General features: G+C 49.2%; 1 protein-coding gene across 1 annotated transcript in view; it reads right to left on the reverse strand.

Moving 5' to 3' along the window:
• Positions 1-7,552: 7,552 nt before the first annotated feature.
• syt3 (synaptotagmin III) overlaps positions 7,553-17,582 on the reverse strand; it is a 90,074-nt gene continuing 80,044 nt past the window's right edge. The window contains exons 6-8 of the mRNA XM_085969755.1: positions 11,800-11,929; positions 9,571-9,693; positions 7,553-7,677 (exon numbers count right to left, since the gene is read on the reverse strand). Coding sequence (XP_085825881.1) covers positions 9,595-9,693; positions 11,800-11,929 — 229 coding nt within the window. The 3' untranslated portion in view covers positions 7,553-7,677; positions 9,571-9,594. The remainder of the gene's footprint in view (positions 7,678-9,570; positions 9,694-11,799; positions 11,930-17,582) is intronic.

Below are 17,582 nucleotides of genomic sequence, written 5' to 3' on the forward strand. Positions count from 1 at the left end.
TCTACCCCTTTGTATTCCAGTCCCTCTGAGATACAGACAACATCCCATTAACCTTTAGTGGATAATCTCACACTTCCCCACAGTTAAAGTCCATCCGTCACAGTTTGGCCCACTCACTTACTCTATCAATGTCCTTTTGCAACTTTCTGCTCCTGTTTACACTATTTACTGTGTCAATTAACTTAGTAGCATCAGCAAACTTGGATATACGGCTCTCTATTTCTTTGTCTGAGTAAATTAGAACATAAGAACATAAGAAATAGGAGCAGGAGTCGGCCATTCGGCCCTTCGAGCCTGCTCCGCCATTCAATAAGATCATGGCTGATCTTCTACCTCATCTCCACTTTCCTGCACTATCCCCATATCCCTTAACATTCAAAAATCTATCGATCTCTGTCTTGAATATACTCAACGACTGAGCCTCCACAGCCCTCTGGGGTAAGGAATTCCAAAGATTCACCACCCTCTGAGTGAAGAAATTTCTCCTCATCTCAGTCCCAAATGGCCGACCCCTTATTCTGAGACTGTGACCCCTGGTTCTAGACATTCCAGCCAGGGGAAACTTCCTCCCTGCATCTACCCTGTCAAGCCCTGTAAAAATGTTATATGTTTTAATGAGATCACCTCTCGTTCTTCTAAACTCTAGAGAATATAGGCCCATTCTACTCAATCTCTCCTCATAGGACAATCCCCCATCCCAGGAACCAGTCTGGTGAACCTTCGTTGCACTCCCTCTATGGCAAGTATATCCTTCCTTAGGTAAGGAGACCAAAACTGCACACAGTACTCCAGGCGTGGTCTCACCAGGGCCCTATATAATTGCAGTAAGACATCTTTACTCTTATACTCAAACCCTCTTGTAATAAAGGCCAACATACCATTTGCTTTCCTAATTGCTTGCTGTACCTGCATGTTAACTTTCAGTGATTCGTGTACAAGGACACCCAGGTCCCTCCGAACACCAACATTTCCCAATCTCTCACTATTTAAAAAATACTCTGCTTTTCTATTTTTCCTACCAAAGTGGATAACTTCACATTTCTCCACATTATATTCCATTTGCCATGTTCTTGCCCACTCGCTTACCTAAATATAGTGAAAAGCTAAGGCCCCAGTTCAGGTCCCTGGGGGGGACACCACTAGTCACATCCTGTCAATTTGAGTACGTACCCATTATCCCTACTCGCCATCTTCTACCTCCTAACCAACTCCCTACCCATGTCAAGAGGTTGCCTCCAATTCCATGCACTCTCATTTTTGTTCACAGTCTCTTGTGTGGAAGCTTATCGAATGCCTTCTGGAAGTTCAGATAAATAACACCCATAAACACTCCCTTATCTTTAGTTACTCCTCAAAAAATTCAGCTAGGCTCGTGAGACATGACTTACCCTTTACAAATCCGTGTTGGCTCTCTCTGACCAGGACATGGTTGACCAAGTACTCAGGAACAGGAGGAGGCCATTCAGACCCCTCGAGCCTGCTCCGCCATTCAATTAGATCATGGCTGATCTGCACCTCGACTCCATTTACCCACCTTAGCCCCATATCCCTTGATATGGGAGCAAGCGGAAGCCAAGCGCAGGCAGCGCAAGGAGCGCACGTCAACCCAAGCACCCCAGCCACCCGTCCCTTCAACCACCATCTGCTCCACCTGTGACAGAGACTGTAGGTCCCGCATTGGACTCATCAGTCACCTGCAAACTCATTTTTAATGTGGAAGCAAGTCATCCTCGGTTCCGAGGGACTGCCTAAGAAGAAGAAGAGATCCCTTCATACTCTCACATAACAAGAATACCAGATGGATTCTTCCCTTCCATCACCACCTCAAATCTCACCTCAACTCTGCTGATATAGTTATGCAGTAATTATTTATGACGTGGTAATGATGTCAAAACACTTTCGACAAAAAAAAAAATTCCTGTGTGAATATCCGGACTTTCGAATTTCCTGGAAACATAATTGTTGTGAAATGTGCATTTGCTCCCTGACCACCATCTTTGATCTGACTGCGGTGTGATTGGAGAAACTTTTGGGGGTTGGGGAAGGGGAGGGGGGGGGCGGAGAGAGCTACTGTCCCACCCCTCCTTGAGCCTAAACTTCAAAGTGAATAGCCGCCGCCTGTCAGCGATGAATATATTTAAAACGAGATGACCTCCCTGTGGCATTGCTCTTGGGTAGTTTGGGACGTGGAACACGGTCGCGGCATTTAGCTGCTAAGGTGGAGCTGTGCCTGTGCCTTTAAGGGCACTGCTGAGGTATTACCTGTGGTGGGGGGAGCGGTCTAACTAGGTACATCGGGAACAGTGGCCTAGTGGTTATGTTATCAGGTCGTTAAACATAATGATCTGGTGACGTGAGTTCAAATCCCACCACGACAGCTGTGGAATTTAAATTCAGTTAATTAAATTAAATCTGGGATAAAAAGCTAGTATCAGTAATGGTGACTGTGAAACTACCGGATTGTTGTAATAATCCATCTGGTTCACTAATGTCCTTTAGGGATGGAAATTTTTCCTTTTCAAGTATTTATCCAATTCCCTTTTGAACATTACTCTTGAATCTGCTTCCACCGCCCTTTCGGGCAGCGCATTCCAGATCACAACAACTCGCTCCGCAAAAAAACAATTCTCCCCCTCTGGTTCTTTTGCCAATTATCTTAACTCTGTGCCCTCTGGTTACCGACCCTCCTGCCAGGGGAAACAGTTTCTCCCGATTTACTCGATCAAAAAAGCCCTTCAAAATTTTGAACGCCTCTATTGAATCTCCCCTTAACCTTCTCTGCTGTGAGGAGAACAACCCCGGCTTCTCTAGTCTCTCCGCATAACTGAAGTCCCTCAACCTCTATCGCGGGTGTAAAAGCAGCTAGCGAGTAACAGTGAGCTATTCAACTGCAGGGAACCTCACAGCTGGGCCCAATCCTATGGGAGGAGTAGTCTTGTTTAGTCAAACAGCCTTTTCTCATTCCATGCTTTTCTATATTCCTGAATATAGAGAACTTCGGACATATTTTTTAAGGTGACGGGCTAAAGATCCAGAGGTGACATGAGGAAACATTTTTTTATGATCTGGAATGCGCTGCCTGAAAGGGCGGTGGGAGCAGATTCAATAGTAACATTCAAAAGAGAATTGGATAAATACTTGAAGGTTAAAATTTTCAGGGCTATGGGGAACGAGCAGGGGGAGTGGGACTAACTGGGTAGCTCTTATCAAAGAGCCAACATAGGCACGATGGGCCGAATGGCCTCCTCTTCTGTGCTGTATGATTCTATGAACGTACAGCAGGAATAAGGAACAATGGGTAATACTGGTGCTGGGAAAAATACAATGTTCCCAAGCTGTGATCCATGCACATCCCAGCAGCTTATTTTTTTTATTTGTCCATAGGATGTGGGCATCACTAGTAAGGCCAGCATTTATTGCCCATCTTGAATTGCCATTCAGAAGATGGTGGTGAGCCACCTTCTTGAACTGCAGAGAGCAGTTAAGAGTCAACCACATTGCTGTGGGTCTGGAAGTCACATATAGGCCAGACCGGGTAAGGGTGGCAGATTTCCTTCCCTAAAAGGACATTAGTGAACCAAATGGGTTTTTGCAACAATCCAGTAGTTTCATGGTCACCATTAACTGAGACTAGCTTTTTATTCCAGATTTATTTAATTAATGGAATTTAAATGCCCCAGACTATCAATGGTGGGAGTCAAACTCTTGGAAAGAATCATTAGTCCAAGCCTTTGAATTACTAAGTCTAAGTAACCATAACCACTATGCTATCATAGCAACTGCCGGATCAAACCTGTGAGGAGGGCTGGGTTTACATTACTGAGAAAGGACGACCTTCAAATAGGAGGCTGAAAAGACGCCAAAACATCTAAAAAAAAGCATTCATTTTTTTTATTCAGCAGGGCAAGGATCATTCCCTCCTGTGCAGCCGCACAAAATCTGGCCTGAAATGAGAGCTCTGGGGCTGGAAGTGCAGTGGGGGGCGGGGCAGCCACCCGCCAGTCATTCCAAATCCCGGGTCATTTGCATAAAGGGGAGAGGCACCCACGTCATGTTTGGGGTTAATAACAGAAAATGCTGGAAACACTCAGCAGGCCGGGCAGCATCCGTGGAGAGAGAAACAGAGCCAACGTTTCAGGTCTGGGACCCTTCGTCAGAACTGGAAAAAGCTGGAGATGTAACAGATATTAAGCAGATGCAGAGACAGGGTGGGAGGGGAGGAAGGAATTGAAGGAATATACTGTGCCGAGGTAAGAGGCAGGAAAGATAAAATGCTGCAAATGGGAATGGCAAAATCATACAGCATGAAAAATGGGGGCAGGGGTTATGGTCTGAAATTGTTGAACTCAATGTTGAGTCCGGAAGGCTGTAAAGTGCCTAATCGAAAGATGAGGTGCTGTTCCTCGAGCTTACGTTGAGCTTCATTGGAACAACGCAAGAGGCCGAGGACGGAGAGGTCAGAGTGGGAGTGAAGCGGAGAATCAAAGTGACAGGCGACCGGAAGCTCAGGGTCACCCTTACCGACTGAACGAAGCTCGACTGTCGTTTGTTAGTGTAGAGAGCACATCGTGTTCTGTATGTAACAGGGTTGTTGCACTGAGCAGACATAGAATTACATCACGCCTACAGCACGGAAACGGACCATTCGGCCCAACTGGTCCATGTCGGTGTTTATGCTCCACACGAGCCTCCTCCCACCTCTCTTCATCTCACCCTATTAGCATTTCCTCTCTTTCAGTCCCCTCCCTCTATTCCTTTCTCTCTCATGTGCTTATCTAGCTTCCCCTTAAATGCATCTACGCTAGTCGCTTCAACCACTCCCTGTGGTAGCGAGTTCCACATTCTCACCACTCTCTGGGTAAAGAAGTTTCTCCTGAATTCCCAATTGGATTTATTAGTGACTATCTTATATTTATGGACCCTAGTTCTGGTCTCCCTCCCACCAGTGAAAACATCTTCTCTATGTCTATCCTATCAAACCCTCTCAACATTTTGTAGAGAATGAGACCCAGCCTGTTTTTCGGTTCCTTCCGCCATTTGTTTGGGTAAAAAGGAAACGGTCGGATTGACGGGTCTCTCGTTTTTAATATCACTACAGTTCCCTACGACCTTTTCATTTCTCCCCTTATCTTTCCTCCTCCTCTCCGGATGGTGCCGGAGTGAAGTTCCATCAGGCACCTCCCTCTCTGGCGCCGTGCCCTAAAATGGCCGCCTTTCACGGCTGAGCCTCAGCCGGCGAGGGTTGCTAGGCGACTCGACCGTGGGAGAGAAGGGAGGGGCCTACTTACGTGTCCCTCCCTTCCAGCAAGGTGTGGGGTCGGGGGGGGGAGGTGCGACAGAAGAAAGCCCAGCGAGCTGAAACGCTAACTCTGTTTCTCTCTCCACAGATGCTGCCTGACCTGCTGAGTATTTCCAGCATTTTCTCTCTTTATTTCAGATTTCCAGCATCCGCAGTATTTTGCTTTTGTATGAGGGTTAAGACCAATCTTGCTTTGAAGATAAGAAAGAACTTGCATTTCTATAGCACCTTTCACATTACAACAGTGACTACACTCCAAAAAGTACTTCATTGGCTGTAAAGCACTTTGAGACGTCCAGTGGTCGTGATAGGCGCTATATAAATGCAAGTCTTTCTTTCTTTCATGACCTCAGGACGTCTCAAAGTGCTTTACAGCCAATGAAGTACTTTCTGAAGTGGAGTCACTGTTGTAATGTAGGAAAAGCGGCAGCCGATTTGCGCACAGCAAGCTCCCACAAACAGCAATGTGATAATGACCGGATCATCAGTTTTTAGTGATGTTGGTTGAGGGATAAATATTGGCCCCAGGACACCGGGGAGAACTCCCCCCCTGCTCGTCTTCGAAATAGTGGCCGTGGGATCTTTTACAGAGAGGGCAGACAGGGCCTTGGTTTAACGTCTCATCCGAAAGACGGCACCTCCGGCAGCGCGGCGCTCCCTCAGCACTGCACTGGAGTGTCAGCCTGGATTTTTGTGCTCAAGTCTCTGGAGTGGGGACTTGAACCCACAACCTTCTGACTTGGAGGTGAGAGCGTTACCCACGGAGCCACGGCCAACGCGCGGGGCATTCTCCCGATCGCCCGTTATAACAGCGGTGGGCGATGGAGGGAACTCCTGCGAAAATTCAGCCCGATTATTTCTGGCATATTCTTAAAGGGGAAGTGCCTGCTCCTGAATTTCCATATTCTCCGAAATGACACGGCGCTCTTAGTTGTCCCTGTTCCATTAGTTGAAGCTTCAAACGGTTGGTTTGGCCCAGCCTGAGGATAGATGTTTGTGTGGAACTCCCCCTCCCTCCATGTATGACTTGTTGATCAGCTATGATCTCATTGAATGGCAGAACAGGCTCAAGGGGCTGAATGGCCTCCTCCTGTGCCCATATTCTATGAATGTGAGGAGTGGGATGGGGGGAAATGATCGGTCCTATTGGATGTAAGCAGTCAGAGACCAGCAGGAATTCAGTTTGGAGTTAAAGGAATTAAATTGGCCTCTGGCTAGGAATTAGACTGGAGAAGGTTCGGCCCAGGGTGGAGCCTTGACGTTTGCTCTGCTGTTGGGTGACGGTTCATTACAAATCTTAACGAAACCCTCCACAGACTCGCGACACAGAGGCGGAATCTTATTTACAAGACATTTGGCGCCTGGATCTAAAAATTTGCCGGACAGCTGCCCCCAAACATCTGGACAACCTTCGCAAAGAGCTCAAGGTGTCCAGAGGTGGGGTGTGGGGGGGGGGGGCGAGGGGGAGATGGGAAACCCCCTCACCGCTGCGTCAGGAGACAGTGGTAATTTCAACCCATCTCGCCGGGCGAAAAAACCACACGGGATCGAGTGGAACGCTAGTTTTACATCCCGCCCAATATCGCTCTCCATTGACTTGAAAGCAGAGTAAAATCGGGCTGGGAACGTAAAACCAACGACTTACCCGATCCCGTCAGTTTTCTGACTGGGCGGGTTGGGTTAAAATTGCACCCCCCCCCCCCCCCGGGGCACCTGAAACCAGGCGGGATCTTACTTAGCGGTAGAGCGGGGTTGCCGTGATGTCACCGATGGCCTTGACAAGCTTTGGCCACTTCTTGGTCGGTGTAACCCGCCCGGGAAACAAGTTACCGGCTCAAGAGAAAATCCTTCCGAAATCCGCGGCTCCGGGAAGACAAATCCGGTGGCGCGGCTTCGCTTTCCATCCGGCTGACGGGAATTGGCGGAGATTGGTTCGCGTCTGAATCGGCCAAGGGTGCCGGGGGGGCGGGGGTTAGCCGGCGGTTCTTACCCCACTCACATACATCACACTCACGACATGGTGAATCATGCGTTCTAAATGAAGTTTCCCTGGTTACTAAAAATCGGTTTCGTAGCTGCGTGTCTCTTTAACCGTTCGGCTCAGCTGTCGGCGGCGAGTCGGGGTCGCAGACGCCTCTTCTCAAATACACAGGCGTTGGCAGCTGAATATGGTTTTAAATGAACCATGGCTTAATCTATGAGTCTAACCCCTTTTTTTTGCCCACTTTCCTCTCGGCTCATTCTCCTCCGGCCAGGCTGCAGAAGTTGTAAGTTTTTTTTTCCTCCTTCTTCTCCCCCTTTCTTTCTCTCTTTTTCGCGGTGAAGAAAGGATTTATAAACTGAAGAAAAGAAAAAAGCACTGCTGGCTTCTCGTGTTCCTGCAAGAGAGCGAGAGGAATACAGAAGGGGGGAATGAAGTTGAGGATAAATAGATTCTCGCTGTCCCTATCTATCACAGCAACCTGTTGCTGCTGTCTGCCTCGATCACAGAGCTATTGCTATCTGTCACTTTCTCGCGCTCGCCCCGACTCTCCCTCTCTCTGATCGCACCCTTTTTGTCACTTTGAATCTCTGCTTCTGTCTGACTGTCCTTCAGACCATTTATTCCTCTCTCTTTATCTTTGTCTGAGTACAGCCTGACGTATGAAAACTACTCGGCACTTGGTCTAAGCGTTAAACAAAGCTTTAATCAACTGTTTTACAACATGGAGGTCTAATTGTGTCCTTCACTGGTTCCTGTTAAGAATGTCCTGCGCAAGCTGGGCCCGTGCCCGAGTATTTATACTCTCCCTGGACAGCGCCACCCGTAGGCCGCTCAGTGTTATTTCATAAGTCTTCCTTTCATGAATGACTGATTCATGTCACATCCCTCTGTCATTTTACATCGGATATACGGCACACAAATAGGCCATTTGGCCCAACCAGTCCATGCCGGCGTTTATGCTCCACTCGAGCCTCCTCCCGTCTTTCCTCATCTAACTCTATCAGCGTAACCCTCTATTCCCTTTTCCCTCATGTGCTTGTCCAACCTCCCCTTAAATGCATCGATACTATTCGCCTCAACCACTCCCTGTGGTAGCGAGTTCCACATTCTCACCACTCTCTGGGTAAAGAAGTTTCTCCTGAATTCCCTATTGGATTTCTTGGTGACTATCTTATATTGATGGCCTCTAGTTTTGCTTTTCCCCACAAGTGGAAACATTCGCTCTGTATCCACTCTATCAAAACCTTTCATAATTTTAAAGGCCTCTATCAGGTCACCCCTCAACCTTCTCTTTTTCAAGAGAAAAGAGACCCAGCCTGTTCATCCTTTCCTGATATGTATACCCTCGCATTTCTGGTATCATCCTTGTAAATCTTCTCTGCACCCTCTCCAGTGCCTCTATATCCTTTTTATAATATGGTGACCAGAACTGTACGCAGTACTCCAAGTGTGGTCTAACCAAGGTTCGATACAGGTTTAGCATAACTTCCCTACTTTTCGATTCTATCCCTCTAGAAATAAACCCTAGTGCTTGGTTTGCTTTTTTTATGGCCTTGCTAACCTGTGTCGCAACTTTCAGTGATTTGTGTATTTGTACTCCGAGATCCCTTTGTTCCTCTACCCCTCTCCTTTTCTCCGTAACTCTGTTCATTTTCCCAACCACTCTACTTCCTCTTTAAAACATTTTTTTTAATATTCATTTTTGGGATGTGGGCGTCGCTGGCAAAGCCAGCATTTATTGCCCATCCCTAATCGCCCTTGAGAAGGGGGTGGTGAGCCGCCTTCTTGAACCGCTGCAGTCCTGTGTGGTGAAGGTACTCCCACAGTGCTGTTAGGGAGGGAGTTCCAGGATTTTGACCCAGCGACGATGAAGGGACGGCCGATATATTCCCAAGTCAGGATGGTGTGTGACTTGGATGGGAACTTGGAGCTGAATTCCAGAGGTGAGTTGAGAGTGACTACCCTTTGACCGAGTGGGGCATCAAGGAGCCCTCACCACACCCTTCTCAAGGGGCAATTAGGGATGGGCAATAAATACTGGCCTTGCCAGCAACGCCCACGTCCCATAAAAACGAATACAAAAAAAAAATTAAGAACATTTTTTTTTTTCCATTGAGTGTTTCCTTTGTCTCGGGCCAGTTAGTAGCAGGTGAGAGGAAGTGGTGTGGTTGGGAAAATGAACAGAGTGATGGGGAGAAGGAGAGGGGTAGAGGAACAAAGGGATCTCGGAGTACAAATACTTTCTCGTTCCCCCCCTCCACCCTGTGGGAGATGGGAATGCACTCACATTACATGATGTACGGTAAGACTCTCAGTCTGAATGAGGACTCTCCACCACGATGCTAACTGGCTTGGCAGCACCAGAGCTGGCGGGGTAACTCTTTGTCATGTAACTGTTCATCACTTTTTCCTGGAAAAAAAAAGAGGGAAAAGGACAGAGATGGAAAATCGGGATGAGTTTCAAGCCATGGACAAACGGCGGACTGATTGTAAAAACTCTCCTCTCTTGTGTCAAACACTCCCTTCCTCCTCAACAATACCCAACACTCCAAGAAGCCCAGGTCCATCCAAGACTTGAATCCTAGCTGGAAGACCTCGACTAAAACCACTTGCACACACCTGGAAAGGATACAAGGAAAACCTTGTGTGATAAGCAATGTCTAGCGGAATCAAGGGATATGGGGATCAGGCAGGAAAGTGGAGTTATGGTCAAAGATCAGCCATGATCTTCTTGAATGGCGGAGCAGGCTCGAGGGGCCATATGGCCGACTCCTGCTCCTAATTCTTATGGTCTTAAGTTCTTTCTTTCTCTATGTAAACAATGTGTTATTAGGCATGGTTCGTAGTAGCAGAAAGGGGAAATGTGAACCAGTCTCAAAGTTCTAATGGAGAGAGAAACAGAGTTAACGTTTCCGGTCGATGACCCTTCGTCAGAACTGACAAAAGCTGGAGATGGAGCAGGTTTTTAAGCAAGTGTAGGAGCTGGGAAAGGGTTTTATTTATTTTTCTCTCTCCCACATGGCAGCTGTCTTTCATTCTGCCGTCGCCATTTATACTTCATCTAGAGCCATCTTTTGTTTCTTAACTTGTCCCATTACCATCTCCTTTTGCCTCGCACCATCATCCCTTTTGTCTTTTAATCTCTCCTGCCTTCCATCCGATCACAGACCTTCCCTTTTGTTCTTTCCTCCCCTCCCCCCTCTCCCTGCCCCTACACTTGCTTAAAAACCTGTCCCATCTCCAGCTTTTTCCAGTTCGGACGAAGGGTCACCGACCTGAAACGTTAACTCTGTTTCTCTCTCCGCAGATGCTGCCTGACCTGCTGAGTATTTCCAGCATTTTCTGTTTTTATTTCAGATTTCCAGCATTGCTTTTGCTCGAAGTTCTGATGTTCTTCTTAGGTCTCACTTGCCTCAAACCTCAGACCTTTACTGTTCTTATTTTACTGATGCTGCTCCATGGTGCCGGCTCCTTCTTGTTTTTCACATAACTATGGTCAATGCACCTCAGAGCCGTCCTCTCGTGAATGCTCCATCCTACACACTCTTCCTTAACCCTTCACCTTCACTCCATTGAAACCCAGACTCATCCTGCCCCAACTCATTCTGTCCCCCGGACCTCGAAACCTGCGGGATTCTTTGCCTCCCTTCCTCTTAACATCTGCAGGTTCAGATCGAAACCACTTAATCTCGCGACTTACTTCATCTTCTCTTCTGCTCTCTCCAGCCTCGGGAACGGCCTGCACTTGCGGGATATCGGCCCTGATCTCGGTTTCTCAACAATATAACCAAAAAAAAAGATGTGACCCATAAATGCAGAATGTTGGGGATCGGCAGGTCCTCCCATGGTGGTTCCGATAAACTGGTGCCCAAGACTCCAGCCCAACAACCAAATTTGGCACCCTGGGTTGGTATAGTTTTGGCAAATGTTAGCTTTGGTTCAGAAGGGGGTCCATCTTGAAAAGGGGAGTTTAAATCCAGCCCCCGCCCCACCCCCCCACCCCCCACCCTGACTTGCTCTACCTGACTATCTCCTTCTTCATCTCAAATATTCCAGGTCAGTGATTCAAGTCTTGGACCCCAACTATCCCGACTCCCTAGAGGTGTGAAGCAGAGTAATCTTGATGGGGAGGACAGTGGGGGCGCAGGGGTGGGAGAGAAGCGGGGGGTGGGGTTGGGGAGAGGTGCGGGGGGTGGGGTGCTGGGAGAGAAGTGGGGGGTGGGGGTTGGGGAGTGATGTGGGGTGGGGGGAGGTGCGGGAGTGGGGGTGGGGAGAGATGCGGGGCGGGGGCGGGGGTTGGGGAGATTTGTGGGGCGGGGGGTGGAGAGAAGCAGGGGGTGGGGATGGGGAGAGGTGTGGGGCGGGGGTTGGGGGGAGAAGCGGGGGCTGGGGGTGGGGGGAGAAGCGGGGGTGGGGTTGGGGAGAGACGCGGGGGTGGGGTGGGGGGAGATGCGGGGGGCGGGGGTTGGGGAGAGAAGCGGGCCTAGTTGTGGGGTATGGAGTTTCAGACTCTCACCTCAATCAGTTGGTGCCACTGCTCAATGGGCTTGCGTGGGTTGGCCAGCATCTCGGTCCAGTGCTCTCGGCCTGGTCCATCAGCGTCATTACCTACACGACACATCCCGATAACCTCGTTGTGTCCAATGCTGAGGAGAGAGCAAGAGTAATAAAAATATCAGCAGCAAGTGTTCAAAAGTTCCCCCAAACACAAAGATGTGAGAATGAGACAACAAGATGACGTCAGCTTAACTCCCCGGGGGCGGCACTCCCGCCTCTGAGTCAGAAGGTTGAAAGTTCAAGACTCACTCCAGAGACTTCAGCACGTAATCCAGGCTGACACACCAGCGCGGTGCCAAGGGAGCGCCGCACTGTCAGAGGGGTAGTACTGAGGGAGCGCCGCACTGTCGGAGGGGCAGTACTGAGGGAGCGCCGCACTGTCGGAGGGGCAGTACTGAGGGAGCGCCGCACTGTCGGAGGGGCAGTACTGAGGGAGTGCCGCACTGTCGGAGGGGCAGTACTGAGGGAGTGCCGCACTGTCGGAGGGGCAGTACTGAGGGAGCGCTGCACTGTCAGAGGGGTAGTACTGAGGGAGCGCCGCACTGTCGGAGGGGCAGTACTGAGGGAGCGCCGCACTGTCGGAGGGGCAGTACTGAGGGAGCGCCGCACTGTCGGAGGGGCAGTACTGAGGGAGCGCCGCACTGTCGGAGGGGCAGTACTGAGGGAGCGCCGCACTGTCGGAGGGGCAGTACTGAGGGAGCGCCGCACTGTCGGAGGGGCAGTACTGAGGGAGCGCCGCACTGTCGGAGGGGCAGTACTGAGGGAGCGCCGCACTGTCGGAGGGGCAGTACTGAGGGAGCGCCGCACTGTCGGAGGGGCAGTACTGAGGGAGCGCCGCACTGTCGGAGGGGCAGTACTGAGGGAGCGCCGCACTGTCGGAGTGGCAGTACTGAGGGAGCGCCGCACTGTCGGAGGGGCAGTACTGAGGGAGCGCCGCACTGTCGGAGGGGCAGTACTGAGGGAGCGCCGCACTGTCGGAGAGGCAGTACTGAGGGAGCGCCGCACTGTCGGAGGGGCAGTACTGAGGGAATGCTGCACTGTCGGAGGTGCCGTCTTTCGGATGAGACGTGGAACCGAGGCGTCGTCTGCTCTCCCAGTCGAATGCAAAAAAATTCCACCGCAACTATTTCGAAGAAGAGCCAGGGGAAGTTCTCCCCGGTGTCCTGGCCAATATTTATCCCTCAATTAACATCACTAAAAAGAGATGATCTGGTTATGATTTTGTTTCTGTTTGTGGGACCTTATGTGTTTCCTACATTACAACAGTGACTACACTTCAAAAAGTACTTCATTGGCTGTAAAACGCTTTGGGACGTCCTGAGGTTGTGAAAGGCGCTATAGAAATGCAAGTCTTTCTTTCTTCCCCTGTTTCAACCACAACAACTGCCATTTAATAAGCACCCTTAAGGTAGAAAATCTTTCGAGAGAAGGGAGGAAAAAATAAATACTATGGGGTAGAAATTCATCTTGGGGCAGTAGCATAAAAGGGACGGTGTCGAATCAGCCGCCACTTCCTACTCCCCGCCTGATATTCAGGCCCAGTGACTTCAATATTGGCGCAGAAATTCGGGTCCCCACGGGTGAGTACGCGCTGGGTACTCACGCGTAGGCCCAACGAAAGTGCCGCTTTCGTGCATGCACGGCGCATGCGCTGGAAACCGGAACTTCTGTTCCCTTGAAGGAAGGGGTTGACAGGTGGAACGCGTGCGCCGGAGAGGCAGCGCGTACGCCTGGAACTTCCGCTTTTTTCCCAGGTTTCTCCGGGAGGGTAAGTCTCCAGCAGCTACGCTTATAAAAAGCAGTCACAATGCCTGCTTTTAACAAGGTAAGTGGTGAATTAAGTAAAATTAAAACATTTTTTCCACAGGTTTATTATTTTTAAATACTTTAAAGAAAGGTAAGTTTATTTTTAGCCCCGTTAAAAACTGTAATTAATTTTTTCAAAAATTTAAATTATTTTTTAAAATAGTTATTTAATGTAATTTATAGTTATTTTTAAAATGTGATGTTTTATTAAAAATGTATTTGATGTTTTAGTTATGTTTTGGGGCTGAATGGTATTCATAGATTTGACAGCTCTTCCTGTCAAATCTATGAATACAGATTCCCTGCTCCGATTGGCTCTCCATGGCCCACGTGATCCCAGGGGACGCTGCGAACTAACTGCGCCCCTGGGATACGCGAGCACTGCACGCCGGCAGCTGGAGGAGGCCCAGGATCGGAATCCCACGCGGGCCCACAGCTCAACGGCCGGCGCGCTAGGTAAGTGCAGGTCGGGGGCTTGCACCCGTGGGAAGCCCCCGACCCGAATTTCTGGGCCAATGTCTTTCTTACATTACAACAGTAACTACATGTCAAAAAGTACTTCATTGGCTGTAAAGCGCTTTGGGGCAATGGGTGGTCCTGAGAGGTGCTATATAAATGCAAGTCTTTCTTTATTTCTTCCAATTGAACTGAATATCAGGCGGGGCGTCTAACGTGCGCCTGATGCGATACAGCTCATTCAGCGCTGCCGCCCAAGGCTGACTTTCTACCCCTGTAGATGCTGAGTCTCGGTGTGCAAGTTAGGAGCGGTGACCAAAAGCTTAGTCGATTGGGCTTTAAGAAACGTTTTTAAAGGTTAAGAGGGAAGAGGAGAGGCGAGGGACCTAATGGAGGGAGTCAAGGCAGCCGGCATCTATGCCACCAGTAAGACCTGCCTGGATCTCTTCCATGTCGTTCCCACCTTGGAACTGGACCTCGAGTTCCACGTAAAAAAAAAAATGAAGGAGCTGGAACTTAGCCATACAGATCAAGAAAGTCCCCGGCTTCGTCCCCGGCCTGCACTGGATTAGCTAATTCCAGTCGGGCCGCAATAATACCTCCCCAAGCCTCTGGGTGAAACAAGGGAAGTCAGAGCGCTCCTCCAGTGAGCTACATGTTGTAGGTGTTGAGTGAGAACTGGAGCCGGCTCGGCTGTGATCCACACCACAACTGCAGAGTCTACTGACACTGACTGTCGAGGCTCACCCGTAAATGGCCACTTGAGTGATGTACTTGAGATACCGAACTCCATCAGAAAATTTGGGAGGGAGAAGGAAATGGCTGTGGATCATCTCAGAGCTATTAATATTAAACATGGAGGCCCTGAAATTCCTCCTATACTATTTCACAGAAATCACAGAAACCCCACAGTGCAGATAGAGGCCATTTCGGCATTTCGAGCCTGCACCGACAGATATCCCACCCGATCCCCGTAACCCCTACACCAACACATATCCCACCCTATCCCCGTAACCCCACGTATTTAATCCCCCTAACACTAAGGGTCAATTTATCATAGCCAATCAACCTAACCCCGCACATCTTTGGACTGTGGGAGGAAACCGGAGCACCCGGAGGAAACCCACGCAAACACGGGGAGAATGTGCAAACTCCACACAGACAGTCACCCGAGGCTGGATTCGAACCCGGGTCCCATGGAGGTTCCCCCAGTCTCCCACCTGAGTTATGGCAGGAGATGGTGGAATCCCCAAGGAATTTCAGGGCCGGTATGTCCAGCACTCACCGATGTTACGCTCTTGTTATAGATGGCATAATGTCAGCTGTGGCTCAGTGGGTGGCACACTCGCCCCTGAGTCAGAAGGTTGTGGGTTCAAGTCCCACTCCAGGGACTTGAGCACATAAAGCTAGGCTGACACTCCCAGTGCAGTGCTGAGGGAGTGCTGCGCTGGCGGAGGTGCCATCTTTCGGATGAGATGTTAAAGCGAGGCCCCGTCTGCTCTCTCAGGTGGACGTAAAAGACCCCATGACACTATCTTGAAGAAGAGTAGGGGAGTTATCCCCGGTGTCCCGGCCAATATTTATCCCTCAACTAACATCACTAAAACAGATTATCTGGTCATTATCACATTGCTGTTTGTGGGAGCTTGCTGTGCACAAATTGGCTGCCGCGTTCCCTACATTACAACAGTGACTGCACTTCATTGGCTGTAAAGCACTTTGAGACATCCGGTGGTCGTGAAAGGCGCTGTAGAAATGTTAGTCTTTCTTTCTTTTTAGATGCGAAAGATTTTTAAAACGCTGCACACATCTGACCTGCAGCCTGAAGCCAACACGCATCTTCCAATCTGCAAAGTTCCCCGACCACGCAACAATTAAACTCTAACTGACCTGAGTCTCTGTTACTTCACAACCACTGCACTTTGAGGCCGTGAAAGGGACACAGATCCACCTCAGCTGAATGTTAAATTGTGCATTGCAGGGGGCTTATAAAACAGCAGTTACATTTTTTTTTGGTTTTTCATTTACGATATTAGTTTTGAGTCCAAATGTAATATTTCCAAGTTTGCTGATGACACGAAACTAGGTGGGATTGTGAGTTGTGAGGAGGATGCAAAGAGGCTTCAAGGCGATTTAGACTAGTTGAGTGAGTGGGCAAATACATGGCAGATGCAGTATAGCGTGGATAAATGTGAAGTTATCCACTTCGGTAGGAAAAACAGAAAGGCAGAGTATTATTTAAATGGTGATAGATTGGGAAATGTTGATGTACAAAGGGACCTGGGTGTCCTTGTACACCAGTCACTGAAAACAAACATGCAGGTGCAGCAAGCAGTTAGGAAGGCAAATGGTATGTTGACCTTCATTGCAAGAGGATTTGAGTACAGGAGCAAGGATGTCTTACTACAGTTATACAGGGCCTTGGTGAGACCACACCTGGAGTACTGTGTGCAGTTTTGGTCTCCTTACCGAAGAAAGGATATACTTGTCATAGAGGGAGTGCAGCGAAGGTTCACCAGACTGATTCCTGGGATGGCAGGACTGTCGTATGAGGAGAGATTGGGTCTACTCGGCCTGTATTCACCAGAGTTTAGAAGAATGAGAGGGGATCTCATTGAAACGTATAAAATTCTGACAGGGCTAGGCAGACTGGATGCAGGGAGGATGTTTCCCCTGGCTGGGGGCTCTAGAACGAGGGGTCACAGTCTCAGGATATGGGGTAGGACATTTAGGACTGAGATGAGGAGAAATTTCTTCACTCAGAGGGTGGTGAACCTGTGGAATTCTCTACCACAGACAGCTGTGGAGGCCAAGTCACTGAATATATTTAAGAAGGAGATAGATAGATTTCTAGACACAAAAGGCATCAAGGGGTATGGGGAGAGAGCGGGAATATGGTATTGAGATAGAGGATCAGCCATGATCATATTGAATGGCAGAGCAGGCTCGAAGGGCCGAATGGCCTACTCCTGCTCCTATTTTTCTATGATTCTATGAGTCTAGTGTCTCAGGCCATCCCCATAGGTGAGCCCTTGCTCTCTATGGCTCAGATTGTACCTTTACCTGCCCAATATCTAGGTCATTTACAACAACAACAACTTGTATTTATATAGCGCCTTTACTGTAGCAAAACGTCCCAAGGCGCCGCACAGGAGTATTTTAAGACAAAAATTTGACACCGAGCCACATAAGGAGAAATTAGGGCAGGTGACCAAAAGCTTGGTCAAAGAAGTAGGTTTTAAGGAGCGTCTTAAAGGAGGAAAGAGAGGTAGCGAGGCGGAGAGATTTAGGGAGGGAATTCTGGAGCTTAGGGCCGAGGCAACAGAAGGCACGGCCACCAATGGTGGAGCGATTATAATCAGGGATGCTCAAGAGGGCAGAGTTAGAGGAGCGCAGATCTCTCGGGGGGTTGTGGGGCTGGAGGAGATTACAGAGGTAGGGAGGGGCGAGGCCATGGAGGGATTTGAAAACAAGGGTGAG

This window comes from Somniosus microcephalus, chromosome 28, assembly GCF_052327205.1.
Source record: "Somniosus microcephalus isolate GS21.2 chromosome 28, FLI_Smic_1.0, whole genome shotgun sequence".
NCBI classification, from domain to species: domain Eukaryota; kingdom Metazoa; phylum Chordata; class Chondrichthyes; order Squaliformes; family Somniosidae; genus Somniosus; species Somniosus microcephalus.